We start from the raw sequence: 27,666 nt of genomic DNA, 5'->3' as shown, positions 1-27,666 counted from the left end.
GGAACACTTAAAACTATGTTTTGGCATATGATAAGATTGAAAAAAACATTAACTAGTATTCTTTCTCATTCTTTCTAGGGGTAGGTGTGTAGGTTTTAGATCAGTGAAAGTGTTAGTTGCTCAGTTGTGTCTGACTCTTTGCCATCCCATGGACTATTAGTTCAGGGTATAGACTAAATATTCTTTTTTACTAGAAGATATTTATTTTTAGTAATAATCCATCTTCAACATTATTCCATGGCAAACATGAACCTGTGCCATTCTTTAATGTTGCATATTATGTCATTATATACACAAAAATATTTAAAAAATCCTCTGTTGGAGATTTGTTTCCCATTCTTCCTAATTATAAAAAGGTGTTTTTTAAAAAATCCCTGAATAATGTGATTGAGTGATTTTAAATATTTTCCACTCCCCAAATGTTCTGTAATAAGCATTTAAAAACTAATCTAAGATAACTTATGAGATGGTTAAAGCTGTTTTTTTAATCAGTAGCTGACTCAAGCTCACTCCCACATACCAATTAATTAGTTAACTGATAAATATTGGGCTGGCCAAAAAGTTTGTATGGGTTTTTCCATACCATCTTACAGAAAAACCTGAATAAACTTTTTTGCCAGCCTAATAACTGCCATACTGACATATGTCCAGCCAGTGAGCTTACATCTACTGTATACTGGGTGCTATAAAGACAAAATGCTCTTTAATACTGATCATGCTATTAACTCACAGATAGGAGGAATGTAGGTTGAGATGTTTTCCTGGTCCTCCCTAAAGATTTGCACTTATTTGTATCTCCTGTAACTCAGAACTAGCATATTTTACTATTAACTATGTAACATGCTAGGGAAAAGATCAAAATAGACATCAAGACTAACTTCTTAGGCCTTATTTGTTGTCTGACCCATTTGTAGTCTGACTAGGGTGAAGCTGATGTATCTGTATGGCTCTAAAAGAAATCAAGAATTGGCAACTCAAGGGAATAATTATATTCAAGATAGAACTGCCAACAGGAATAATTGATTCAACCAAAGTTGACTATAAAAGCTTTTTATTAAATCCGTGACTTTAAAGTTGTGCCCCTTAAGAAATGGACATAGTGTCGATCAAAATGAATTTAAAGTGTTTGAAATGTGTCTCTATTTTTTGAGAGGTTTCAGTGGTCTAAAAGCCTAATTAAAAAAAAATAAAACCCATGTTTTATTTTTCATCTACAGATAACTTAGTTCAGACTTTTCATCTACATCTGTGTACTTACATATACATAAGTTTATTAAAAAAATAGAGTAGAGTAACAACTCCTGAAGTGTGGTTCTAATTTCTACGTCCTCTCTGTAACGCAGTTTACGTTTCGGAGTTCCTGTGAGACATAAAACAAAATTTTTTCTTTAATTTATAATGTATGTAAATCATAGGGGTGGAAAAACAGAGGCAATTTTAGCTGTTTACACTGTGAAGGAAAGCTCTAACAGCTTCTGGTTATGTTTTTACTCTCACTTTTATGAAGAAGGAATAATTAGTAACATTTTCCCAAGGTGATAGTGGGCAATCATTTTATGACTGTTCATGATGAATTTTATAACCTGGATGTTTCCTTACCAGTCTTGTTTTAAACTGAAAATGCAAAATATAAACCAAAGAAAACCCCCTCATCTGTCCCTAATCGTTTTTCGCCATCCGTCATCACTGCTTGGGATGGCTGGCTCCTGCCGGAGGAGGAAAAAGGACTCTGCCTGGGATTCTGCTAAGGTCGCTACTCCTTCGATCAACAAAGGCCTTCTAAGGCTGGCCCAGCGAAGGCCAGTGCACAGCAAGTGGCTGCACCCAGATCCAGCTTCGGGCAAGGGCAAGAGGCGAGATGTCTCCTCGAGGATTCACTTTTCCTGTCACACACAGTGAGCCTCTCCGATTCTCAAGAAGAGGCTGTGAAGGGTAACCGATCTGGAGATTATATCTCTCATCAGAAATCATGCGGGGTTACAAACTTTCTTGCAGGGTATTTCGAATTGCCAGTTCCGCCCTGCCCCACCCACTCCCTAGGAGCGCCCCTGACCACCTAGATGCCACCGGGAAGCCTCAGCCATTGCCGACTTGGACTACGACGCCCGTTTCGCCTTCCTATGCCTTCAGAGCCTGCGCGGTACTCTTGTGCACGTGCGCCCCTGGCTTGTGCGCCTGAGCGAGTCCTCTAACAACCGCGCATGCGGGGCTTGAAGATGCGGATGCGCGTGCGCACTGAGGGCTGCGTGGAATGGCTTGGCGTGAGGCCTGAGGCCGGCCTACGCATGGCAGCACTTGTTCTCTGCGTGTTGTCGATTTCTACGGCAAACTTGGCGTTAGGCCTGAGCATAATCATGAAAATCGTACTAATTATAATGGGCTACTTTTTCTTGACTTTAATATCTGTTAGCTTGTTTAGTCTTCATACTACCACTTCCTGAAAGGTAGGTGTTTTGTCCTCGTATTAGACTTGAAGAAACTGAGGAGAATAAATTACTTAGACCAAAGTCGCGTTGGGGCAAAGTTTGCTCAACGCCGACGCCGGAAATTGTAACGGAGACCCCACTCCGCCGCTCAACTTTCAGAAACCGGTTATTACTAATTAAGAGCTGTTGCTAGAAATAGCTTCCACCCGGCTTTCCACCCAATATGGCTGAAGAGAACATTGAAATATATATATTGGGGGGAAAAAATCTGTTTAGCAGTGATGATGTAAAAGGGTAGGCCAAAACAGTAGTTCTTGGGAGCCCAGACTCGTATCTGACATAGAAGCTTTGCAAAGATGAGATTTGTAAACTAGCTATAGATAGAAAAAAACAAATTTGACTGTAAATTAAGGCATCCACAAGCCCGCCAGAATGTGAGACGGGAGGGGATTCTCATGTTGGTGAAAACGAAAATAAAAAGGAATAAACTAAAAAGCCCCAGGTTAGCCAGCTGAGAAACTGCTCATGCTGTTTTGAAAGTAAAAAGTAAACCGCGTTTTGTTATTCCTCTGAAAGAGATATAGAATAATGTTGATAAATGCTGTTTCATGTCAGGTAAAAAGGAAAACTAGGCCACACAACAGCAGGGGTCAAAGACTATCAGTGATAAAAGGAATAGGAGAGGTCTAGGAGAAGGAAATGGCAACCCACTCCAGTGTTCTTGCCTGGAGAATCCCAGGGACCGGGAGGCTCGGTGGGCTGCCGTCTATGGGGTCGCACAGAGTCGGACAGGACTGAAGCGAAGTAGCAGCGGGCCAGCAGCCAGTGGAGTAGAGACCTGAGAAAAAGAGGGCTACTGGCCTAACTTAAAGATACACAGGATTTGCCCTTTCCTGCACTGGGACGCTCAGAGGCTGGCAAAATTATGTTTTCTAGGGTAATAGGTTATCTGAACTAGAAATGGAGGAGGAAACCCCCCTCCCATGTAAGTTTTCAAATTTACATGAACTATAAGAATTAGGCAGAGGACTGCAGACTATTTTTAATCCATTGAGCTCAGTGATCTTGAAAAATTAGAAACCTATTTGGTTAAAACAAAACCACAATTACAGGAGAGATAATATCATGCTATAAGTTATTGTGGTTGCCTTTGAAGTGCAAACGTAAAAAGTCTAGTTTTGTATCAGGAGGAATAAACTGAGCTGTGAGCTTCGCCAAGATAAACTGTTCTAGGATATAGTATTGTTGCCCTTCTGGAGCTTGTTATTCATAGGTTTTGCTGAGTGTCACAAACCAGAAGTTTTATCTTAAAGATCTAGACTTTTGTGAAGAGGAGACAGGCTGTTTTAAATATTTGAAATTTTATTCTGTTTTGACATAAAACTAAGGAACATTCAGATAATCTATACCATGTTAGTATTCCCATCAGAAAAAAACAGATAAAACAGATAAAACAGTATTTAGAAAGCAGTATCAGTAAATCTTATTAAGCATTAGATGTGTTTAAAATGTTGATATTAATTTATAAACTGTAGGTGTGTGTATGACTTAAAATCGAACATTTGTTAAAGATCTTCTACAATTATAAATCCAGATTTTCTGTAGGCTTCACAAACCAGAGAGGTAAATAGAATGTGCAGGAATCAAAGGATAAATGTATTATAAATATGTATTAGTTGTGTTACCTAATTAAAGCCATAATCTGTTAATACAGCTATGGATTTATTTCAAAAATTTAATTGAATTTATTATTGATAGTGTAGTTGTTGTGTTTTCCAATGTTGGTAGAGTGGTTAAAGTTCTTCACTTTCATAGAGTCCAGATTGAGCTGCCAGCCGCTGAAACTCTCCTTCAGGGTTAAAAGCTTGTTTCACATTCAGACCTTTCCCGTTAAGTGCTAAATATTTGCTGAAAGTTGGCCGGACACGTAACTGTTTAGGAGCTGGAAGAGTTTGGTTTGGACGGGCTGAAATAGATCAAATAAAAGTTAATTTAGAAAACTTGTTCTAAACACATGGGTTATACTAGGTAGTTGTTATCAGACAGGAAAAGAAAAAACAGAAAACTGACTATGTATGAGAAGAATCCATCAGACTTTATACTATGCTGGAATTTGTGTTTCTTACTAAATCTCAGTTAAGTTCTTTTTAACACTTGACATAGCACTTTGTAAGAGCGTGACATACCTGTAACATCTAATCTTGTGTTACATGTGGTCACTCCAGCTTCATTAACTGCAGACACAGTATACCATCCAGCATCTTTCTTGTTTACATCTTTTATCAATAAAGTAACTCTTCCAGAGTTATCATGATATAAACTGGAAAAGATAATTACAAGTTGAAAGTAAAGGAATTAGTTTTTCTGTGAGAATTTACTTATGATGTCTCTGACCTACAGTCAGACCAGTAAGAAGACAAAAAAGCATTTGGAAATTCTGAGTCTGTAGCTAGTAATTGCATAACTGCTGCTTTTGTTGAATTAAACATCCCCCTAATCTTGTTTGTATCATCTATTTCCTTGAGTCATCTTTTATTGTTAGTAAAAAGGTAAATCTTAGCCTACTTTAACTGCTAAATTTCTGATTAGTGGAATCTAGCTTAGTGAGGCTTATCATATTTCTATATATTTTTTAAAAAATTGAAGTATAGTTGATTTACAATATTATGTTAGTTTCATTTATATGTTTTTAAAATTAGACAAATTGAGGTCACAAATGCATGCCATTTATAATTCATTTCAAAGGATAACTGGATTCACCCAAGTACTCTATAGTTAACTCTCGAAATACTTATCCTACCTTATTCGATCAGTGTTGAATTGTACCATTTCATTATTTCTTTTCCAGAAAAGCTTTGGTGGAGGTATAGCCGAGATTTGGCATTCTAGCTTCACTGATTCTCCCTCAAAAACTTTTTTACTCTGTGGTTTGTAGATGAACATTGGTGCTCTTCTATGTTCTTTTGCTACATATTAATAAAAAATTCATGTATTTGAAATATTATAAAAATATTAAGTCAAACCAAAGTATTATGAAGTCTGTATGCTGATATAAAAGTTTTAGAAAGTACTAACAACAGAAATGGAAGGTTTTATGTTTCAACTTTAGTTAAAATAATATGCAGTACTGTTGTATATTGTATTACTATTTATAATTCTAAAACAGTAATGTAATGATGAATTGACTTTATAATCATGTTTCATTTGAAGAATTTAAGTTATGTTGTCATCATCTTACCTTTAGGGAGACAGACTGAGTGGTGGAAAGAGAACCAACAACTTGGGTCCAAATTCTGTTTGCCCCACCAGCCATGCACATTGGGGAAATTTTTGTTTAGTTTCTCTGAGACTAAATTTTATTTATTATAAAGTGATACCCAAGTAATAATGACAGCTGTGCCCACACCGAACAAAATTATGTGAGGATCAGTTGCGGTTATGAATGAAGAAGCACTTTGTAAACTATAAAATAATATACAAATGCCAGTAATTACTATGTCTTTACTTTTCTTCAAATACCTGAGGGAAAAGAGTAATTGGTACTGAATGCTATAACCCTAGCTTTTCTGAAGGAGAAATGAGGAGATTGGATGAATGCCAGCTGAAGTCTTTTTCAGCTCTAACATTATAGTATTTTTGGAGCTTGGCATAGAAAGGTTTTGCCCTAAGCGTAATCCCTTGAATTCTGTGTGTGGTATGTGTGTGTTTCAAATTCCAGATCACTACTTTTTCCCTTAGTCTGAGGTCCCTTATTATATCATAGAATAATCTTACAGCATTTTCATTCACCTGGGTAGAATACAAATTCAGGATTGCCCATCCTTTAGCTTGGTCAAGCTTTTATATAATAAACAGTGAGTTACAGCAAAATATCTCTGATATAGTATATCTTAAGTCATTACAAATGTGATATATTTAAATCAGTTAAATTGTAATATTTTAAAACAGGACATTAGTTTTATGAAAACTACTAAAAACAAGTTTGAGACATGAGTTTTGTTCTATTTGTTTTCTAAAGCTAGTCAGCATATTTTTGTCATAATTAGAGACTACTTTCTGGTTAAAAATGCATAGCCTAAGGCTAAAAGTTAACATTTACTCTTCAGTTTTAAGCTATGTGTGATTATAACAACCTGTGAAAATGTGAATCATTATTTTAGACTATAGACCAGAAAAATGATTAGATTAAAATTTTTCATTTTAATATTGAATCTACAAATACTGTATGTCTAAAAATGTAACTGGAGTATACTACCTTCTTTGGTCGGTCTGAAGTGTTGCCTTATTTCTCTTCCAGAAAAGCTTTAGTGGTAGATTTGTCATTGTAGTTTCTTTGAATTTCCCTCAACCTCTGCCCACTGTGACTTTTTCATAAAATTGATGTTCTACTAGATTCTGTAGTATAGACATTAACCTTAAATGTAAAGTCTTTTTCAACAGTTTCTGTTTTGACTTGACATGTCTTTAAGGGGCTCTCTGGTATCTCTTTGGAGCTTACCCAGGACATCCAGCTGCACAGTGAAGGTGGCTTCTCCTGCCCTGTTCTTGGCAACACATGCGTAAGCCCCTGCATCTGACGCTCTGACCACTTCAAAGATGAGTGAATGAAAACCCTTCTCAGACACTATCATTTTGTGAAAATCATCTGATTGAACTGGTCGTCCATTCAGATACCATGACACATCAGGAGCTGGTAGTCCACTCACCTGGAAAGGGAAATACAAGATGATAGAATTTTAAATTACAGACCACTGGAACCCCTTTGTCCATTTATGAATTTTAACAATTTAGTACCTGAGTGGGTTTGTGATTAAAAATGCAAAGTGCAATCTTATAAGGTATTTTCTTTCAATAATTTTTAACAAAATAGTAAAAGTCATAACCCTTGAAATTAATATATTATTTTTAGACTATCTCAAATCACATCTAGCTCTTTCATATACAACCTCAGGCTCCTTAAGATCTCTTAATTACTATATTAAGGACATTAATTTATGTTATATTGGTTTCCACAAGGAATATGGAAGTCATATGGCTTTTCTGGCTAATGGCAAGTGCAGATGAAGTCCTAGAGACACATATATATGAATCTTGCTAATCTAATTAATAACCTTTCCAAAACAGAGTGTTCTTGAGCTATAGTTCTGGTGTATGAATGACATTTTGTTAAGTGTTTTCATATAAGCCTTAACAGTCAAATGTGTACACTGAATTTCACTCATAGGGAATCTGGAAAAATATTTTATGAAGAAAAAGTTCTCCAAAATGATGTTAGTAAAAATGTAGGCCTTTCTAAAAAGTTATTTTAGCCTGAAGAATTCTTCTAGGCCAAGAGAGGGCAGGGCAGCTTGAGTTTCTTGAAGAGGCATTTTACTTAGGAAATCCTATTGTTATGAAAACTTCACTTATATAGGGTATTAGGTGTTTGGCACTATTGTAAGTACCTTATACCTATTTACTCAGTTTATCTTCAAATAGCTTTATGACATTGGTACAAATTTTATTTCCATTTCACAGGGAAAACAAAAGGGTAGTGATGTTAAATGATTTGTCCCAGGTTACACAGCTGGAAAATGGCAGGGCCAGGATTCTAAGCCAGGTGAACTTATGTATAGTGTTCTCATCCACTGTACATACTACTTGGGCTTTCTTGGTGGCTCAGATGGTAAAAAATCTGCCTGCAATGCTGGAGACTCAGGTTCGATTCCTGGGTCAGGAAGATCCCCTGGAGGAGGAAATGGCTACCCACTCTAGTATTCCTGCCTGGAGAATTCCATGGACAGAGGAACCTGATGGGTTATAGTCCATGGGGTGGCAAAGAGTCAAGACACGATTGAGTGACTAACACACACACACACATACATACATACTACTTGTCAGGCTCTGTAGAAAGTTATGAAGAGGAGGAAACATTTTTCAAAACTTAGTATCCCATTGTTAATTTTTCTTCAATATTTTTGAACTTTTTTCTTACTTTGAAGTCCATTCTGCAGAATCTTCCTTCTTCAACTGTCATGTTCTCTGGCACTTGAATGAAACGAGGTGGGTAAAATTTCTCCTGGATTGCATCCTGATCATTCACATCTCCCCTTGAAGATGATCTGCTTCTACAAAAACATTTTAATAATCACTATGCAGAAGAATTGTCATTGCTCTTTCTTTCATGCAAATATAATTTAGCCGTCACATTTGAAACCCCAGAGGCTGTGCTGTTTGATCTGATAGTGTAGTAACAATGGAGAGAGGCTGCAGAGCTGTGTTTATCTGTGGCATATTTGATGACTATTAGAAATGGTATCAATTTAAAAACATCTGGTACAAATGATCCATCTTTGTTTCTTTTTTTCAGTGCCATGAATTGGTGAAGAAGCTAGTGTATTAAAATGCATGGACAATTCTAGTCACATGCAATGATTGTATAATTAGGATTGGGTTTTCATTATGAGAAAGTTTACTCTGGAAACATGGTACTGGCTTATTTGAACAAAGCATTTAAAAATTTTCCTCTGAGACAGTTGTGATAATTAACAGGTAAAAATTTTTATCGTCATCTTGGACATTAGAAAATTCACATTGTTTTTCTCTATTGGTTCCAAAGCAGTATAAACATTATTTTCTTTTTTATAGCCATACTTTTTTATTGTGTGTATTAGTTGCTCAGTTGTGTCTGACTCTGTGACCCCATGGACTGTAGCTCGCCTGTCTCCTCTGTCCATGGGATTCTCCAGGCAAGAATACTGGAATGGATTGCCATTCCCTTCTCCAGGGGATCTTCCCAACCCAGGGATCGAACTTGGGTCTCTCACACTGTGGGCAGTTTCTTTACCATCTAAGCATAGTTAATTTACAGTGTTTTGTTAGCTTCAAGTGTATAGCAAAGTGATTCAGTTATATACAGATATATCTTTTTCAAATTCTTTTCCATTATAGGTTATTACAAGACATTGAATATAGTTCCTTGTGCTGTACAATAGGTCCTTTTTGTTTATCTGTTTTGTACCTAGAAGTGTGTATATGTTACCCTAAACTCCTAATTTATCCACCCACCAACCCGCTATCCCCTCTGGTGACACTGTTTTTTATAAAAGGTCTGTAAGAAACTTGAGGATTTTGTAAATATTACATTTTAAAAATATGAACATGTTTTAGGTAACAAAATACATACTTCTTTAAAATTAAAAACATTTTTTTTACCTTACTTGTGATGTAGGAACTTGCAGCCGTGCATGTTCTATATTGTGCTGCTTGGAATTAAAACAAAGTGATAATGTTAACATGCCACTGTTAGCTTGAAATTAAGCAGAATTTAGTAGCTATAGTTGAAAGGAACATTTCTGTTGTGGTTGTGTTTGTATTGTCATAGATAATTCTATATATTTAGCTGTTAAGCATTTAAAATATGGTATATTAACCTTCCAGTATTCTAGCAAGAAATCTATAGAATTAAGACTATTCAATAGATACGGTTTATGAAAATTAACTAAACTTTGAATTGATGGTGGTTCATTTTTCAAATGACTGTATTTTATGTCAAAGGATGATGAATCCCCCTGGTGTATTTGAAATGGGAGCACATAGTACAGAGTGTCTTTTGGTAAAACAGTAATAGTCATGAAGTCACTTGTGTTGATAACAGGGTATTATGCCTACTACTCTTAAGTGGCACCAACAACAATAAACACGTATTAGACTGGAAAATACTTTTGTTTTTAGCTCAGGGCACAAAATCTTGATGGACACCCTGGAAACTATCTGCAGAGCTATAAATAGCCTTTGGAAAACAATATTACTTCCTGCTTAATAAGGATGTATTTAATTTAAGCAGTTATCTTTTAGGATTTATATCTGAGCACCAGAAAGTTATTCATATTTGAGGATGAAATCAGGAATTGATGAATATTATAATTATTTGGTAAGATATTGTGTGCCTGTTTCTCATATTTCATTGTGCTTGGTATAGTGAGAGATACAAAGAAGTAGAAATTATAGTCCTTACCTGGACATATGAAAAACATCTGTATAGCAACATAGCAAATAAATACAAGTAATTTATTTGGGATGAACTTTAATTTTGTTTGTATTTTGTCATTCTAAAGCAAAATTCTTATAACTCTGCAATAATTGTTGGTGAGGCTTTGAGTTTCTCTAAGCAAAATGTCAAAAGAACAGTCAGTATGGCAGAAACCAACACAATATTGTAAAGCAATTCTCCAATTAAAAATAAATCAAATATAAAAAAGAGCAATCAATGAATTTTTTGGTAAAAAAAAAATCCACTTAAAATCATAATATCCAAATTAAGTTTTTTACTTTTTCCTCTGGTGGTTTGAATATGTATATAGATTTGTATTCATAGGTATGATATTTTTGGTTATATGTATTGCATTGGCCAAAAAGTTCATTCACGTTTTTTCATGACATCTTAGGGAAAACACAAATGAACTTTTTTGCCAACCCAATAGTTTGATGACATTTTGTATAATTTAAGTAGACTGTTTGAAGTGTAAGATTTTTCTTTTTTGATTTCATAATATATTTTGCTGCTCTTTTCTTGGTATTATCATCTTCATTTTAAAGTTTTTGAAGAACTAATGAGAAAAACAATACATCCTTGCCCTTGAAATCATACATTGAATTTGTAATAAAATGTTACTTTGAGTAACATCATCAATATAATGTTACTTTGAGTTACTTCTTCTTATAGAGATATATTTAGGTCTTATTCTTGCTTTAATCTCCTATTCCAACTCCAGAGCCCAACACACAGTAGATGGTTCATATGAATTAGTTGAATAAGTGAACATGTGAAGTGTTCAGTAGCTGGGAGAGCTTTAAGTTCTGTCCTCAGGCCCTGGTTACTTGCTGTGCTGAAAGACTGCACTCTATCCTGTTTAGTAGTCTAGTCACACGTGGTGAAAAATGGGAGTGTTAGTTATTCAGTCCTGTCTGACTCTTTGTGACCCCACGGACTGTAACCCACCAGGCTCCTCTGTCCATAGGATTCTCCATGCAAGAATACTAGAATGGGTAGCCATTCCCTTCTTCAGGAGATCGTCCTGATCTAGGGATTGAACCTGGATCTCCTGTGTGAATAGTCTACCTGCAATGTGGGGTTCGATCCCTAAGTTGGGAAGGTTCCCTGGAGAAGGGAATGGCTACCCACTCCAGTGTTCTTGCCTGGAGAATTCCATGGACAAAGGAGGCTGGTGGGCTACAGTCCGTGGGGTTGCAAAGAGTGGGACACAAGTGAGTGATTAACACAGAGTCACATTTAATAGAAACAAGCTTATTTTCCTCTTATACTTTAGAAGGATGCGTTTTAGGAGGTTGGAATTCTTGAATGCCTGGTTTCATCCCTTTTGCTCCCAGTTTCTGTGGACTTTTTAAGAGGGACTAAGAGATAACTATAGAAGGAAGACAGGAAGCAATAGCTGTTCATTCTGCCTCTCCAGTGGTACACTTCTCTTTGAGGTTAACTTGTTAAAATAAAATTGGTCAGGAACATGCCTGTGGAATATTCATTTTATGTTCTCCATAAAGTTAATCCCTTCTTGGAAAGGATGCTTTTGTTAGTCCTGGAGCCATTATTCATAAGGGTTTTGTTGTCTGTTTTGTTTTTAATAAGCATTTCAAAATACATGGAACATGTCAAAGGAATTAGATGTTTCATTAGTACACGAGTTTATTTTAAAACTTTGAAATGATAAACAGCTTATGAGAAAAGGTTGCAATTACTTTCTTTAGAGTTTTAACTTCTGTCCTGTTAAAGATTTACAACTCATAATTTTTCTGTCCATGTAGACGTTGTAGGGAGAGTCCTAGGTCTAACTGACCCCTAAATGTCCAGATGAAAAGTGACACCATTAGCCTTCTGGTATTTTGACTTTGTAACATTTCATATGGAGATATTAGAACCACCAGAAAATAGGGTAAAGTTAAAAAAATCTTTGTGTATGTATTCAACTAGTCATAGCCTGTCCTTTTTTATATCTAATGCAGCATGGAAGTAATTGACTTTTGCTTCAAATGCTATTTATAAATATTTAGAAAAACATAAATCTAAAAATCACATGAAAGAAAAGTGCTCCAGTTAGATAAAGATTAGTTTAATTTACCTGTGCTGAATCTTGTGCCTCACTGTCATTTTGACCTTGAAACACAGCAGCTGCATTCTGTGGTCCTAGCAATCTGCGAGCCATCTTCTCCTCATACGTTAGCCGCTTTAAAGAAAAAATCATAAAGGAGATAGTAATGAGATTTAATAAAAGTTGTTTATATGATCTTACCTTAAAACCACCAAGAATTATAACAAAGAAACATGATTATGCCTTTTGAATGATAGATACTATATTTTTAAAGAAAGCATTTTCTTTCATTCAAAGCATTTCCACTTGCTTCATCTGTAAATATTCATCTCTGTTTTCTAGGAAAGACAAGCTTTGTTGTTGTTCAGTTGCTAAGTCATGTCTGATGCTTTGCGATCCCATGAACTACAGCACACCAGGCTTCTCTGTCCTTCACTATCTTCCAGAGTTTACTCAAACTCATGTCTTTTTTTGTCTTTCAAAAAGTCCGAACAAATTTCATGCAGAGAAATACAGAATAGGATCCAAATATTCCCTCTTTTTAGATAATCCTATCCCTTGCTGATTATATGGGCATAGCTTTGTGAGACAGAAACAACTCTCTTACTGAGATAAGCTTTTATAGTTCTACTGTCTTTTTATACAAAATAGGCATCTTGCTTACTTGGTTTCCATTGTGAAGAAGGCTGTCCTTGCATTTTAGCTTTCTCTCCAAATCTTGAATAAGAGCTTCTTTTGATCCTTGTATTTCGTGGTCAGGAGTCCTTGATGTGAGCTTAGCATTTGCATTTTGGTATGACTTAACATTTACAGGTTGGCCTACTGAGGGTTGTTGATAGCTTTAAAAAGAAAAAAAGATTAAAAAAAAATCTTTAAGAAGTGGTAAAATAGAATTGGCATCTTTTTGTCAGTCACCTTTAGGTAGGTTGAATTTACCACTTAGTATTGCTGGTGTTATTAAAATACCAATTGCCTTAATAACAGTCAAGAAGAATTTTTTAGGAATGGTTACCAGCTGTTTTTTTCTTTTCTTTTTGTCTTTGCAAATGAAAATTAAGTAGCAGGAGGAGCAATGTAGATTAGACATAAGAAGAATGTTTTTCCCTGACGATCTTCCCTAAAGAAGTGAGAGTGAGTCCGGTAAGTGGCAACGTGAGGGCTCTTCCAATATTCCAGTTGAATTTCCTAAGTTTGATTTATGGGTAGATAGTAAGCATTAGTGTACTGGAGCTGACTCATATGGGCTTAAGAGAATGATTTTTAGTGTCTCTTCCCAACTCACTGTGATCTCATGTTGAAAGTCTGAAATTGATTGGTGGGAATATATACACTAGGGAAATTGGTTAGTACCACAATTACCACCTTCCAGAGCTGATTGTTAAACATTTACCAGCATGACTACTGGTGTTCAGTGAATATTCTCTTGCTTTGAATTGAATTTACAGTTTATATAATCTCTGGCTTTAATTTCTACTTCCAATTAATTTCATATTCTAGATATACAAGTATGGCACTATATAACAACTTCTAAAGTAATAGTTTCTTTAATGTTGCTAAAGTGATTTTTAGAGAAAGATGATTAGAGGAGGAAGGAGAAAGAAATGTAAAATGAGAAAAAAGGGGGTCTGGAAAAAAACAAGTTTGAATGGCATTTGAAGAGCTTGGTTTAAATCCTTATTTCAAATTCCAGTCCTAAATTTTATTCTAAGACGTCCTTGCACCTCTCAGAGTTTCCCTGCTGATTCTGATAGAGGGCAGGGGTGGTGTTTAGGGAGTCCTGTATTTTTAGATCTGTTAGGTAGCTCATGCTTTTAACAGAGTTTGTTCATATTTTACCTAGTTTATTTACTTAGGGCGCTGCAGGTGCTAGCTTATACCCATTTAGTATAATAGATATTACATTATGTGGGAAAACGGGCCACTGCCCTCTGAATATTTTGCCATTATCATAATAAACATTCTCCAGATATCCAGATGAGGAAGCCTTGGTCTGTTCTCTGGTATGTTTGTGTTCAAAAATTCTCAAGGATCATTAAAAGAACTTGTAAGCTAAGGGGAAATATATTTCCTCTGAGTGGAGCCAGAGTTTTAATTTTTGCAGACTTTGGGGACTTGGTTAGTAATCTCTAGATTGTAAATATACTGAGGGGGAAAAAGATGTTTTATTACTCATTGTTGTATTATTTATATCTACTAACCCAAAGCTTTCAAAATAGTGAGGTGATACTATTAGTTTGATGAATGAATATTTTTCATTGTGTTCAAGATACTCTATTGAAAGTTGAATATATACGTTTTCCCTTGTTGTATTCCAGATATTCAGGATTGCCTATTATCAATCCTCAACAAAAGTCTGATTTGTTCAGTGAAGTAAATAGCCAAACAAAATGTTTAAGTAAATAGTAAGGTGATTTTGTTTTAAGATTGAATTCCCAGGCCAAAGTGTTAAAATTCCTTTGGTTTTATAGATCTACTATTTCTTCAAATGTATGAAGTTAGAATAGTCTGCCTGGTTTTTTTTTTCTTTTTTTTCTTTTGAGCTAGCCTGCCATTTTTTAAAAAGTTACATGTGTTTGGTAAAGTGAGTTAACATTAAATAATAATTTTGTCAAACTGTCATAGTGTAATATGTCTGAGAAATCCTAAAGGACTGTTAAAACCAAGGCTGAGAATTACTTATATGTATTTATGTAACTTCAGTCACTTTGTTCACTGAATACCTGCATTATTACCATCTTACATGGTTTAAGGGTTAGGACTTGCTATCTGTTCATAATTAGAAACTAACGTTATACTTGCGCGGTGCTTTATAGGGTTTTCTTCCCCTAACATTAATCACCCAAATCCTTGCTTTCGTTATAGATCAACATACTGAATCACCTAGCAGGTAAGGTAGTCATGCTGAATGTCACACAGCAAGCTTTTTGAAAGGAGTGCTTAAAGAATTCCTCTAAATTTCCAGTCTGTGGGTTCAAGCAAATGTATGAAACGTTTGCTTAAGGGTTCCTTACTGATGAAAAGCTAACTAAAGCTTTCAAGCTTCTCTAGGTCAGAATCCAAGGAATTATTTTGGAAGACAGGGCAAACCTAAGCCCATCATAACAATGAGGGAGTTGTGCACAAATGTTCAAAGGGCCAGAGCTTTCCACCCTGTGCAGCTGGACACTGCATGGGTATCAAGTGGCTGTGGGAAGATTAAAAGAGTTATCTATGATTGCTGAAAATGGAACAGCTAAAGCTGGATCTTTGATCTCTAGTTTGGGGTCCTTCTGTGCTTTATTTCTCATCCTCTCCATTTCATCCTTTTTTCCTCTCTTTAGTTCTGTGCACGGAACTAAGTACATGGTCATGGCTCGCTAGTATTTATTTGATGGCCTTCTTTTCTGGACAGGAATTTGGAATAGGATTAAAGACTTTACTAAGAAGAATATAGTAGTCAGAAAAGGTTATTTGAGATTTAAATATGCTTATACAGGAAATTTAGAAATAATTGAAAGCTAGATGGAAAAAGATTATCTGGGTAAAATGTAACTAAGAAAAATCTACAATGTGTGATAATGGGTATAATGGGAATTTGGGATGGAAGAGGAGGAGAGAGCTCTTAATTCCTGAAGGCATCTTTTAAAATTATTAGGCCAAACCTGTGAGAATACCTTTTTGTAGGTCAAACTTTTTATCAGCCATTTCAGATGGTTCTACTTAGTATCTATAGGATTCTAACAAATGTATTTGGCTTTCTTGGTTTTTATTTTTAAAAATATTGAAAAATTTTCTTTGCAAGTAGATTTGCTGTGGTTAGACCACTAACAATTGGAATCTCTTGAAAAATTAGCTTCTAGAGAAAACTGAGAGAAATTAGCAAGAATTTCAGCTTATCTGTTGATAAGCCTGTAACCAACAAAACATATTCCATCGGTTTTTCAGATGCCTCTGATTTAATTCTCTTGATGTTCTAGCCAGCTGAGGAATAGGAAAACTGATAGCCCAAAGTTTGCATAAGCACAAAGTATTTAGTTCATGTTTTAAAAAAAGCACAACCACTATGTCCTTCTTCATATCAGTTTCTCCTCGGACAGTTTTAGGGATGTGGAAATAGTACATGCTTGCATAAGTCTGCAGGTATTCTTCCCTGTATTTAGATTTGTCCGACCAGTTTGAACAAAGTGTGGTTTTAATGATCTTCTAAACTTTAAGGTCACGAACCTTTATCTATTCAAGCCTTTTTTTCCGATCATCGGGAAAATTCACATACTTTAGTGTCTGAATCCCATATTTTCTTTTTAGCCAACTGGATATTCAGGATCAGAGGGGAAGATGGATAGTAAGAAAAGACTAAAACTGAGAAGAAACTTAATAGCCTCTGCTTATGTGAGAGGAAATCCTATCTGAAGAAGAGCAGACAGGTGTTCACCTCAGCTAAGCTTCGAACCAGAGTGATCAAATTTACAGCATGAGGAACTTAAAGCTGGGGAGGTAGTTCACTGTTCTTGGGTATGTTAGAAATTTTTTTTTTTGAAGATGGAAAATAATAGGTGAATAATTGTATAATATGAAGTAATAGGTGATTTGGGTTTAACTCAGCCTGGACACTGGAGAATGGGTCAGATGACTTATTGCCAGTACCCTGGTTCAAGATGTTCCAGGAGAAATATGGAATGAGACCATGAGGTCACATTGACTTTTTAGATAGTGAAGAATGACGTACATAACCCATCCCTCTTCTCCCCCCAGATACTAGCTCCCAGGATACACAGTTCTATCTAACTCTGTCTCTCTCTCTCTCTCTATATATATATATATATGTATATATATATATATATATATATATTTTTTTTTTTTTTTTTTTAAAGCTCACTTACTTGGAGTCCACAGTGGAAGGGATTTTACTGCTGCTGTAATCAGGCTGTGATGGTAATATGGAGCTGAGGAAGCTGGCTGGAGACTGGTTATAAGTAGCTGTAACCCTTTGGCCTGGGTTGGAGCCAGTAAGCTGCTGAGGAGAAGCAGGGAAAGCAGAGGAGGACATAGTGATGTGAGAGCTCACAGTTGAGGAGGCAGAATATCTTTGCTCTGTGCACTGGCGGGGTTGGATGGTAATGGAAGACTGTTTGGTCTGGCTAGAGTAGCTGGAGATTTCCGGTCCGGGAGGCTGAAGTCTGGAGCCACATGGATTTTGGGATTGGATGAAGTGTTTTGGACGTTCGTAGTTAAACATGTTTAGCTGGTTTATGGAAGTTGAAGGCAACTTATTATTGTAATGACTTGCTCCTGAAGGGGTGGGGTCCTGAATCTGGGTCTGCAAGCCTGGAATTACAGAAGGTTGCAGTGAATCAGAAGCGACCTTGGTCTGTGCCTCCTTGTTGAGATCCTGGGAATACAGTGCTCCTGGCTTTGATGGAGTGGCCTTCTCTTGAAGAATATTGTTCCTTCAAAAGAAGAAAGTGATTCAGTTACAGTATTTGCATAAAAATGGTACTGTTTAAGATCTTTAGGAGTTTTTTTTTTCTCTTAAAGCTTATGTGCTTTCAAAGTCATCTCAAGGTGGAACTTTTCTGGCTCATAGACTTTCCATTCCTTTATGCATTGTCTTTGCACAAATGACTTCCACTTGAGAATAAGAAAAAATAATTCATTAGTGTTTGCTTACCTCTGGGTGATTCTTCAAGCACACCTGGGGGCTTCAAGATGTAGGAAAAGTTTTGACTTTGAGTTTGGCAAGTGTTTGTTTATGAAAAGAAAATTTGTGATGTTGCTCAGTGTGATAATTTTATTTCATGTTTAGCTTTTGACCAACCCCTGCAGTTTTATTAGCCACAGAGAGTTACTGACTTTAAATTATTAGCAGTTAAATATATTAGCTTCTATTCAGTTTGAATTCTTCCCATTGCTCATCAGTACCAATGAACAGCTCTTCTGATGCACCATTAATTCATGCCTTGGTGATCTGTGATGAATGACATGGTGAATCAAGGCGAGCAGCGTGCTTCTTTTCTAAAGAACATTACTGTCCATATTTGCTCCTTCATCCTTTTACAATTTCACAAAGTACAGCAAACATCTGTACTTCACTGTTGTCAACTGTGAGTGGATTTTGTTTTACCTTATAATTCACTGCCTCTTTTTCTCCCTTTGATTCCCGATTGACCATAGTACCAAACTAGATGATAATTAAGGAGTGACTGCATTCATGTATCTCTCTGTATGTATATAAGTTACTGTATTCCAGAACCCTTTGTAGTTTTTGTTATTTTTTGATTTTATTATCTAGTCATTGGTCTTGCTGTTCTCTTAATTATTTGGTTTCCCTTTAAATTATTTTTGTGTTTAGTATGTATTTTAGACTAAATTTTGAAATTGCTTTCATTCCTGTATTATTTTTTCTTTTGAAACGGCAAACGGGATGTACAGAGGGAAGTAAGGCAGCTCTGAAGCTAGCCTGTACTCTTCCAAGAGAAGATGGCTGCCATCTCTCTTGCTTAACTCTGCATTGGCACTTCTGACCTTTGACAGCAGGTCCCCATTGTTCCTTTGATGAATCATTTGCCCCGAAAATCAGCCTCAAAGAAATATTTTCACCTGATTTTTTCTATTAGTGTGGTAAATCTGGGAAGGACTATATATATACTTTACACAAAAAGACTAGCCCCATAAATTGTTTTAACATTGATTCTGTGTTTATTCAAAATATCAAGTAATTTAGTTCAGAATATGTTTAGTTTGTTTTATATAGTATAAACCAAAACTGAGGTAATGCTAAATCAAACTTTTAGCTAGTAAAATTAACCAAATTGTCATAATTGAATCATAGTCTTATGATTATTTAATTTCCTCTCTTGAATAAAGTATCATTTTTAATGAAAAATTTCTAAACCCATCAACTTGATTCTCAGGTTGTATGTATAGTTTAGAGTTTAAACAGTTTTAGGAAAGAACAAAAATGCAACTAAACAGTCAAGAGAAAGATTCTATTGAAAAAGGCACTTAAAAAGTCATACATTTCTTAATTTTGAGTTTATGAACACAAGCACATTCAACTAGGGTGCATTTTAGTAATTAAGTATATTAAGCCTTGAAATTACTGGAGAAAAACATCCAAAAGGAGGCTTTAATTAGATACTCTTAAAAAAAGAGACTATTTCAAGGCAAGTAATTTTATAGTTATGGGTTTACTCCATTGCAGAATTGAATCCAGTGTTTGATTTTTAATTCCTTTGTGGGCTGACAGATCATTCAGATTAATTTCAAATAGCAAGGAATAAACTGTTAAACAAATAGCCAGTAGATATTTTCCAGAAAGTTCCTTGTTTTTCTTTATGTGTATTTTTAGAATGTCAACTGTCTTGTACATTTTGATATTTACATAGTTAACAATTACTGTTATTTTTTTAAAAAATTCAATTAAAAATATGTTCTTTCAAACATTTCATTTTCATGTCTGAAGAAAATTTTGTACAGATGTTCATGCAGATAACTCTGGAAGGCTTTTCTTCGTGTTTGTATTTACTGTTCAACAGTCAGTTCTATAATCCTTCTGTTTTATGACAGTATCATTTTATTCCAAACAATGTTAAATAAATTTCAGAGATTTTATGAATAAAGTTCTATTAACACTCCTGTTTAGAAAAATCTTAACTTTCCCCCCTATTTCTAATATACCACAAACTTAAACAGAAAACTGAGGATATTTTGAAGCTATAGGACATTGCACAGTTACAGTTAGGCCAGGTGTCCTTTTTTCAAAGAAAACTGATGATTGAAAAATAATGACACACAACTATCTTTCCTTCTACTTTTTTTAATGCCTTATAGTTTCAGTGGAATGAACAGGCCTCATTCTTTTCAAATCTTTGTATAATGCCATTATGATCTTGTGGCTTTTGAACTTTTTATCTGAAGATCACCTTTTACATACTGTTCTGATTTGGACAAAAAACAAAAACAAAACCCAAAACTGAAGCAGGAATAAAGAAGGGACTTACTTACCCGAGTTCCAGAGAGTGCCAGCTGGGTTAAACCTACTACTAAAGGGAAGGAAGAGGCATCCCCTTCCCTCGCAGACTAATCTAGTGGCTCTGTGCTTAGTATTATAGCACCACTGACTTTTATCAGCTGCCAAGCAGTGACATCTGATGTGCTTGCCTGTCCATCTACCTATGCTGGCATGTCAAAGTAAGAGTCCATGATCTAAACAATATCTCAGATGTCTTAGTGATATTTAAGGAGTGGGATTACATGAGCTTCTCTTGCAAGCCTCTTTATTTTAGATGTGAACTTTGACTAGGATCTTTAGCAAGCTCATGTAGGGGGGACAGAAAAGAACTGGGAAATGGGAAAAGGTGTAGAGAAAACTCATTTTCTTTTTTTGTGATTGGAGCTTTGATCTTCCTTGTTGAAAAAAGGACTGAAAGGGAAATAGTATTCTAAGACTGACATTCTGACTACTAAGACTTCTCCAGAAATAAGACCACTGATGGATGGGCTTCAAATTGATTTCTGTTAAATAGCTATTCATCTGAAGACCTCTTTTTTCCTCTCTTGCCAAATGGAAGGAAGGGTGGAGTGGTATTCAAGCAGTTTATTTCAAGAGAGGGAGTGTGTCTAGGCAAAGGCAAGAGAGCAGAATGATGGTGTCATGTCACTAGGAAGGTGGGGAAGTGGAAAAACATGATTTGGTCTGTATAGCAAGTTCTCTGAATCTGTATGGCATACAGATCCTTGACCTTATACTTTTATTGACCTTATACCTTTATACTTTTTTTCTAAAAGAGTTAAAACACTTAAGAAACTATCCATCAAGCAGTGTTTACAATTAGGGCTCTGTCCTGTAGCTCTCTGTATCTCCCTTGCTTCTTATAGTCACACAATTTCCTTTCTGTTTTCACCAAGGAGACCATCTTAGCCTTTTATGTTTCCATTTTTGTGTATGTGTATGCAGAGAAGTATATAATTAGGAAGAAAGCTTCAGATCAACAAGAGGTGGTAGAGAGGGGTAGGTGACATGAGGATCAGGCTAATCGAGTGGAATTATCCATATTTAGTGGCTTTAGCTTTGGTATAGTTCTGTTGTTTAAAACATAATTATTTATTCCCCTCCCTCATGGTCTTAGAAAAGGCCCTGATGCTGGGAAAGATTGAGGGCAGGAGGAGAAGGGGACAACAGAGGATGAGATGGTTGGATGGCGTCACTAATTCAATGGACATGAGTTTGAGCAAGCTCTGGGAGATGGTGATGGACAGGGAAGCCTGGCGTGCTGCAGTCCATGGGGTCGCAAAGAGTCGGACACGACTGAGTGACTGAACAGCAACCCTCATGGATCCTCCAGCCTTGATGTAATTGCCGTGTACATCAGGGTCCAACAAATAGATAATTGAGCACAAATGAGCCACTTAAAATTCTTCACAGTTGACCATGTAGGTGCATATTCCTTTGGTGTTCAGAGAAAGTTTGATGACAGCCACCTTAGTAGAAAAAGCATTACTTAGTAGAAAAAGCATGCTGGACTTGATGAATAGGCATTTGCTTACTTATTGTAAGGAGTCTTATTGTAAGTATTATTATAAGGAGTCACCCCAAATATTTCTCCACTCCTGCTCATTGATATTTCAGTTTACCTTAATAGGGGCAAAGCCTTCAATCCAAATTAGACTTAAAATGTAAGTGCAAGTCACAATAAAAATAACAAGAATAGCAGACACATATTAGCCTTTAGTTTGAGCAAGACCCTAATCTAGGCACTTTAAATGTGATATATGTGACTGATACTTGATTCTTCCCAAGAACAGAGTTTGATTGAGATATGCTCTACCAACCAAGTGTGGTAGATGCCCAGGACAAACTTAAATCCCCAATTTTGCCAAGGGCAGATTCTAAATGTTCCATAGTTGAGGAAGAATTTTAGTTTTTATTTATTCTTTATCATTTACACTTTTCCTCTTCTTTCCCCTTGACCTTTGTAAGATAAACTTTCATTATAGTGTGGTAGCTCCATGGTACATTGAGGCTAAGATTCTTGCTACAATTAGGGGATCAAGAGATGGTTTTGGAAAGGTAGATGAGATCTTTTATAACACCATTCTCAAAAGTTAAGGGTCTATATTCAGTAATTTACCATGAATCTGTTTTTATGTCTTTTAATATTTGGTGTGCTTTTTAAAATGGTGTTTTATGTTTTCTCACAAATATGGCTGTTTGAATGATTTGGTGCTTACTTGAGAAAAATCATCCTAAAGCTGAAAGAATGACGATATCTGGTGGGTGAACCATATTCCAGCCTAGCCAGTAAAGATAACTTTCCCATTTCTGTCTCTAAATTATCAGTAAGGGTCTCTAGTAAATCATTCTAATACCTCCCAAGATGTATGTAACTTCCTACTGTTGCAGGTGTTTCCTACTGAAATATCTCCTGCTACATGTCCAGGAAATTCCTTCTTGCCTCATCATCAGGGGGTAGCTGTCACTCATTCATCTCTTGTTTTTTAAGATGTGAAGTATATATGTGATTGTAAAAATGGTGCTTTGAACTTCTGACCTTCTTCAGAGGTCAGATGTGTGTATGAGACTAATTTCTATCCTTCTCAGCTATATCAACTGAGAAGGAAAATGTCCTATTGAAGATGAAAGGACAAAAGAATGAAAAATGTTTTATTCATTTTCAGATTATGCATTAATTACTCTGATTTTTGAAGTTCTGCACAGCCATATAGCAAAAGGGAATTGCCTTGGAGCAGTGGACTCAGTCTTATTCTTCTCAAGAAATAATGGTGGATACTTCACTGGATTTGGAGTCAGACAGTACAAATGATAGTATTAATTTGGTTAATGCTCTGCAGCTTTCTAGACACATTAACCTTTTTATTATCTATTTTGGAGACCTGAGTGTAAGTACTCACTCTACTGCATATCTCTGAACTTTAATAATTAAGTGAAAAACAAAGATAGTATCTATTTTACTAAATCAGTGTTGCAGAGACTCAAATGAAACAAGAAATCCTACAGTGGACTATTTTGTGGTATAATGTATCTCTTCAACTAGGTTTTTTTCTGAGGAAGGGACTCTTTATTACTTATTTATCTTGTCTAGGAGAATATAGCTCTTAGTAGACATTCAGTAAAAACCTGCTAACATTCATGGAACTTTTACCTGATAATTGTCCCCACAAATGATTTTATTAATGAAAAAGACAGTAGTCTTATATGAAAGATACTAATAGTAAACTCAAGGCCTTTTTAAGTCCTAAAGGCTCACTGATAAACACAGGTACTTATGGAGAAAAACTGTGGATATGAGTATTGATCATTTTACCAAGGCACAGAAACTGACAAACATATACAGTGTGCTTAATAAGTGTTTGTTGAATAAATTGCAGTCTTATTTATTTTTCCACACACCCATTCTTCCTTGATCCCGTGAGGAATCTATTTATAGGGGTAGCTACTGCCCAGACGACTGGTGATCCCATTAAGGGGATTCCAGGAGACCAACTGAGAATTCACAATTATTGGTGGAGATAACAATTATTATCTCCACAATTATTGGTGGAGATAACACTGACCTTGATAAAAAGACAATGCAGTGAAGTAATAGTTCCTATTTATTGAATTCTTGCTATGTATTTCACACATTGTTCCAGGTCTGTTAGTCTCCAATGACTTTTAAGTATCAGTTTTTAGGTTTTTAAAAAATAAGTATTTTGGTTTGAGGTTTGTGTTTGGGGGCTGGGGATGGTGCTGATTGTGTTGTTTTAAATGCACGGCCTACTTGGCAAATTCACGTACTCATATATCTTTCTGTTTATACTTTTGTCCTTTATATGCAAGGACAATTGTGTCTGTATTCTAAGACTAACCATGTAGGAATCTGTATCAAAAATGTTTTACCTATTTGTATTGAGATAGGACATTGAATTCTAATTTGGGAAAAGACTCCATTCTTCAGAAACTTTTGCTATTTCAGTGTTGTTGTTGTTGTTTTTTCCCCAATAAGTCTCTGTAGCAAACCCTTAAATATGTATCTAAGACTTATTATTTCTTTCTATTTCTAAAACTTACATGACTTACTGTTTCAGCCTTGGTGAAATGCATGATGGAGATATGACAGAGGTAAAGTGATTCATCCATGCAAGCTTGCCGAGGGCAGGAGCTTTGTCATGTTCACTCTTCTTTATAGAGAGCCAAGAACGTTTGCTGGATGTGTGAATGTTAGGTCTGTCTGCCCTTACCATTGTGGTTGTAGCTCAGAGGAATTTTCATTGATGGTGCAGAACTCCTCCTTTGGAACCTGGATCTCATGTTCATTGTGACTGGCTGTTTCAGGAATAGTTGGCATAAGGTTTATTGAAGTATTGTCTGGATTTTTATCCTTTGTGTGGCTGTCACTGCTCCAGGGAAAGGAGACCAGTTTTGGAGGAAATTTTCTTGTGGGTGACTTTCGAGAACCCTCTGATTTCTCCACTTTTCCTTCTGAAAAATAGAATTCATCACCAGTTCAGATAGAAACAGAGAGAATCTTCCTCTTGGCTCAGGGCTGAATTTGAGCAGGGTGATCCTGAGGAGTAATTACCTGGAGAAACAAAGAGTCTTGCTGTGGAGACTGCAGTCCCAGCCTCATTTTCTGCAACGCACTTGAAGTCTCCAGAATCTTCAGGAAATGCTTCTGTGATAATTAAGGTGCACACTTCCTCTGGAAAGGGGAGAGATTCAACTTGAACAGAGTATAATTAGGTGCCCCAAATTAACAAACAGTGTGGGAGGATATCAGGGAGAGTAGGTATTGGGAATAAATGGTGTATTCCTGAGATAAAAAAAAAAAAATCCCTCTGATTAGATTTTTGTCTTTGAGTGGGCTCATGAAGATAAATCCTAAAAATGCAACCTAAAGTAACCCCAGTGTGGTCCCTAACACCTACTTCTTAGACATATCTGTTTTCTCTACTAGACTATCAGCTTCTTAAAAGCAGGGATTACACTTTACCTCTTGAATTCTAGATTTCTGTCGCTTTAGTGCTTAGCATAAAGGTCCTATAAGGACGATTTTATTAACTGACCTAAGTGTTGCTATTGCTGTGGTAATTAGACTTGATGGTAGGATAATGATGGCTACTTTGTGGTGGCCATCACATGTACTTCTTTGACAGCCAACAATTTAGTTTTTGATGTCAGGACACCTTCTTTCTGCCTCTGTGTGTTGCTCACGAGGCGCACATGGAATAAGAGGACATCAAATGGAATTAGAGGAAGAATTCATGCCCTGTGAGGTCAGGGATTCCTCACTGCCACAAATGGAACTTGGCCACTGCCTGTTTCTAGTAAATGTTGAATGAATGAATAAACGAGCAAATATACTGATAAATCCAGTTTTCTTGCTTCTTCCATTGTATAGGGTTGGCATAAGGTTGTGTCAAAACTGTTCCTAAAGGCAAAAGTGGTTTAGGAATCAAAGTCTTCAGATGCTTATTTGGTTTAATTATTTATTATCAAGATGTTGAAAAATTGTGCTTACCAGGAATGGATGATAAACAAGCTTCTGAAAGATAAAACAAGAGAATAGAGAATTTAAATGATGGCAGTTTAGTTGAGAGAAGATGCCATGTGTATGCAAGAAATAACTTGAAACAAGTACAAGATTGACTGAAATCTTGTATCATAGACTGTAAATTCTGTAGAAACTCAGAAAAGGTATGGAATGAATACTTGGCAGGGTGCTAGAGCTAGAAAAACTGTATTTCAGTCCTGTTCTACAACTAGCTTGCTCTGTGACTTTGTGAAAATTACTTCTCTGGGCCTTAGTTATTCATCTCTAATGTGAAGTCGGAACAGCTATATCTCTTCTCTGAGTGTAAACTGTTGCTGAAACACTAATCCTGAGGTGGCCTTTTTCTCCCAAGAAAATCCTTTTCTTTTACCCTCTCTAATTAAAGTTGAATATTATAAAAATACTGTATTATAACTGCAGAAAAATACACAAAAGATTAATAATAGTTTTCTCTGGGTGATAAGAATGTAACTTTATGTCTCTTCTAGATTTTATATTTTTAAATATTTATTGTAATAAATTTTATTACTTTCAAAAAATGTGACTTTTAAAAGAAATACCATGTGGCATAAAAGAGGTGTTTCTTCCTAAATGTGATGCGCAAATGCTCAGTTGTTTTGAATTAATATTTAAGTGAGTATATTTTCTTCACTTAGTGTAAGAAATATCTTGGGCTTGAACCTTGACTATAACACTTACTAGCCTTGTGACCTTTGGCAAGGTATTTAGCATTTCTAATTTCAGTTTTCTTGCTTATAAAATGGAGATGATAACACATACCTCAAAATACTGATGTGAGGATTAAATGAGAAATTGTTTATAAACTCAGTATTTAGCATGTCAGACATGACTGAAGTGACTTAGCATGCACGCACAGGAAACTTAAACTGTAAAGTTTTAGAAAGCTATGCATCAGTTTTCATTTGTGTTACTCTTTTAAAAGTGTGTTTATTCTCACATTTATTTTCTTGTCTGTATGCCAAGAACTCATTGGGAAGATAATTAAGATTAATCTGTGAAAACAGACTAGTCTTTTTATAGCTATTAAAACTATTATTTGATCAGAACAAAGCAGCTGTCTTTTCTTTTTTGGTTGTTTATGTTGAGGAATTATTTATATTTAAGTAATTGTTTAGCAGTAGCAATCTCTGAACCTGTAACAAATTAGTTATTAAACGTTAAAACATGAATTGGATTTCAAGGTAAATCAGAATAAAAAGTAAATTTTGAAGCTTATCACTGTACTTTTTCTCAGAATTCGGAAGTCATCTGAGTCGGTTATCTGCTCTTTCTCTCTGTACCAGTGAACTTCAACTGCGGCTGTGGCCTGGACTCGGCATTCAAACACGACAAACTGACCTCTGGTTGCAGAGATATCTTGAAGATGCTAAAGAACAAACACAGAATTCACAGAATGGAAGAAACTGTTTCACCATATACAGTGATTTGGGGTGTCAGTTGCAGTAAGTGTGTATGCTTTCCATCATAATTATTGACAACTGATTATACCTTAATCAAAATAAGGCGCTTGCTGGGCATCTTATGTGCTTTATAGTCAGCTGTAAGTTTTTATCTCAATTTCATGGAGTTGTGTTTAATGAGAAAGCTTTCACTCTTTCTCCC

At 35.8% G+C, this 27,666-nt stretch overlaps 3 protein-coding genes across 7 annotated transcripts in view; 1 reads left to right on the top strand and 2 right to left on the bottom strand.

The window, feature by feature from the left end:
• Nucleotides 1-2,174, bottom strand: part of PKD2L2 (polycystin 2 like 2, transient receptor potential cation channel) — a 40,868-nt gene extending 38,694 nt beyond the window's left edge. Inside the window, exons 1-2 of one of the 2 annotated variants that reach the window (XM_070465416.1) lie at nucleotides 2,054-2,174; nucleotides 1,259-1,360 (exon numbers count right to left, since the gene is read on the bottom strand). In XM_070465416.1, the coding sequence (XP_070321517.1) occupies nucleotides 1,259-1,360; nucleotides 2,054-2,084 (133 nt within the window). In that variant the 5' untranslated portion in view covers nucleotides 2,085-2,174. The remainder of the gene's footprint in view (nucleotides 1-1,258; nucleotides 1,361-2,053) is intronic. The other variant, XM_070465417.1, reaches the window with a different exon arrangement.
• An 87-nt stretch (nucleotides 2,175-2,261) lies between these two features.
• Nucleotides 2,262-27,666, top strand: part of KLHL3 (kelch like family member 3) — a 277,231-nt gene continuing 251,826 nt past the window's right edge. Inside the window, exons 1-2 of the mRNA XM_020893036.2 lie at nucleotides 2,262-2,444; nucleotides 27,348-27,506. The gene's annotated coding sequence lies outside the window, so the exon portion shown is untranslated. The remainder of the gene's footprint in view (nucleotides 2,445-27,347; nucleotides 27,507-27,666) is intronic.
• Nucleotides 3,771-24,752, bottom strand: MYOT (myotilin). Of its 4 annotated transcripts, none has more exons than XM_020893015.2 (10): nucleotides 24,570-24,752; nucleotides 17,371-17,937; nucleotides 13,176-13,350; nucleotides 12,542-12,646; nucleotides 9,621-9,670; nucleotides 8,401-8,533; nucleotides 6,925-7,132; nucleotides 5,227-5,392; nucleotides 4,613-4,746; nucleotides 3,771-4,392 (listed from the first exon to the last, which is right to left on the bottom strand). In XM_020893015.2, the coding sequence occupies exons 1-10, from the start codon at nucleotides 24,731-24,733 to the stop codon at nucleotides 4,220-4,222; spliced, it is 1,875 nt and encodes a 624-aa protein (XP_020748674.1). In that variant the 5' UTR covers nucleotides 24,734-24,752; the 3' UTR covers nucleotides 3,771-4,219. The 4 variants fall into 4 exon arrangements, with proteins under 4 accessions (XP_020748674.1, XP_020748675.1, XP_020748679.1 ...); XM_020893016.2 differs by having other exon boundaries at nucleotides 9,621-9,667; nucleotides 24,570-24,751; XM_020893020.2 differs by lacking the exon at nucleotides 24,570-24,752 and adding an exon at nucleotides 20,495-20,594 and having other exon boundaries at nucleotides 17,371-17,815.

Source organism: Odocoileus virginianus, chromosome 3 (genome assembly GCF_023699985.2).
Source record: "Odocoileus virginianus isolate 20LAN1187 ecotype Illinois chromosome 3, Ovbor_1.2, whole genome shotgun sequence".
Lineage (NCBI taxonomy): Eukaryota > Metazoa > Chordata > Mammalia > Artiodactyla > Cervidae > Odocoileus > Odocoileus virginianus.
This window is presented reverse-complemented; position numbering and strand designations above follow the sequence as displayed.

What these genes read in the sequence shown, in the direction of transcription:
- MYOT (XM_020893015.2), bottom strand. Translation starts at nt 24,733, where the DNA reads ATGGTAAGGGCAGACAGACCTAACATTCACACATCCAGCAAACGTTCT. An exon ending in CCTTCCACTGTGGACTCCAA is followed by an intron (nt 13,351 to 17,370) that starts GTAAGTGAGCTT and finishes TTCTTTTTAAAG; the next exon opens with CTATCAACAACCCTCAGTAG. An exon ending in TTCTTCACAATGGAAACCAA is followed by an intron (nt 12,647 to 13,175) that starts GTAAGCAAGATG and finishes TTTTCTTTAAAG; the next exon opens with CGGCTAACGTATGAGGAGAA.